The sequence below is a fragment of the Corvus brachyrhynchos genome, unplaced genomic scaffold (genome assembly GCF_000691975.1).
Source record: "Corvus brachyrhynchos isolate BGI_N302 unplaced genomic scaffold, ASM69197v1 scaffold933, whole genome shotgun sequence".
Classification (NCBI taxonomy): domain Eukaryota; kingdom Metazoa; phylum Chordata; class Aves; order Passeriformes; family Corvidae; genus Corvus; species Corvus brachyrhynchos.
In genome coordinates, this window is record NW_008237401.1 from 99,085 (window position 1) to 99,619 (window position 535).

Sequence of the window (535 nt, forward strand, 5' to 3'; positions counted from 1 at the left end):
CACCCGGGGGGACCCCCCAGCCGTCAGCCCGGCCGGGATCCCCAAAAATTCCCCCCCAATCCCATCTCTGCCCCCCGCTCCAGCCCCACCTTGAGGATGCGGTTGAAGTCCTGCTTGTCCACGCGCAGGAAGTGACAATTGTCCTCGCGCAGGAGGATGGTGGCCGCCCGCGGGGCATCGTTCACCAGCGCCAGCTGCCCGAAGTCGTCCCCCTCGTGCAGGGTGGCCACCAAGCCCTGCGGACAGCACAGGGGGACAGGGGTGGTGACACTGAAGTGTCCCCGAGGTGCCCCCCCACCCCGCGCGGCGGCAAACCCACCTTGCCGTGGGTGACCACGTTGACCGAGCCCTTCCAGATGATGTACCAGGAGGTGCCTTTGTCACCTTGGCTGAACACTGTGACGGAGCCCGGGAAAGAGGGGGGGGTAAAGCCGCAGTTTTGGGAACGGCTCTGGAGCCCCCAGGCTGGGGACCCCGAGTGCCCCCGGTGACTCACGGACAGTGCCCGCGCGCTGGTGCCCCTCGAACATCAGCA

At 67.7% G+C, this 535-nt stretch overlaps 1 protein-coding gene across 1 annotated transcript in view; it reads right to left on the reverse strand.

The window, feature by feature from the left end:
• Window positions 1-530, reverse strand: part of LOC103613210 (rap guanine nucleotide exchange factor 3) — a 6,407-nt gene extending 5,877 nt beyond the window's left edge. Inside the window, exons 1-3 of the mRNA XM_017730735.1 lie at window positions 497-530; window positions 320-396; window positions 90-236 (exon numbers count right to left, since the gene is read on the reverse strand). Of these exons, the coding sequence (XP_017586224.1) occupies window positions 90-236; window positions 320-396; window positions 497-530 (258 nt within the window). The remainder of the gene's footprint in view (window positions 1-89; window positions 237-319; window positions 397-496) is intronic.
• Between the last annotated feature and the right edge of the window lie 5 nt (window positions 531-535).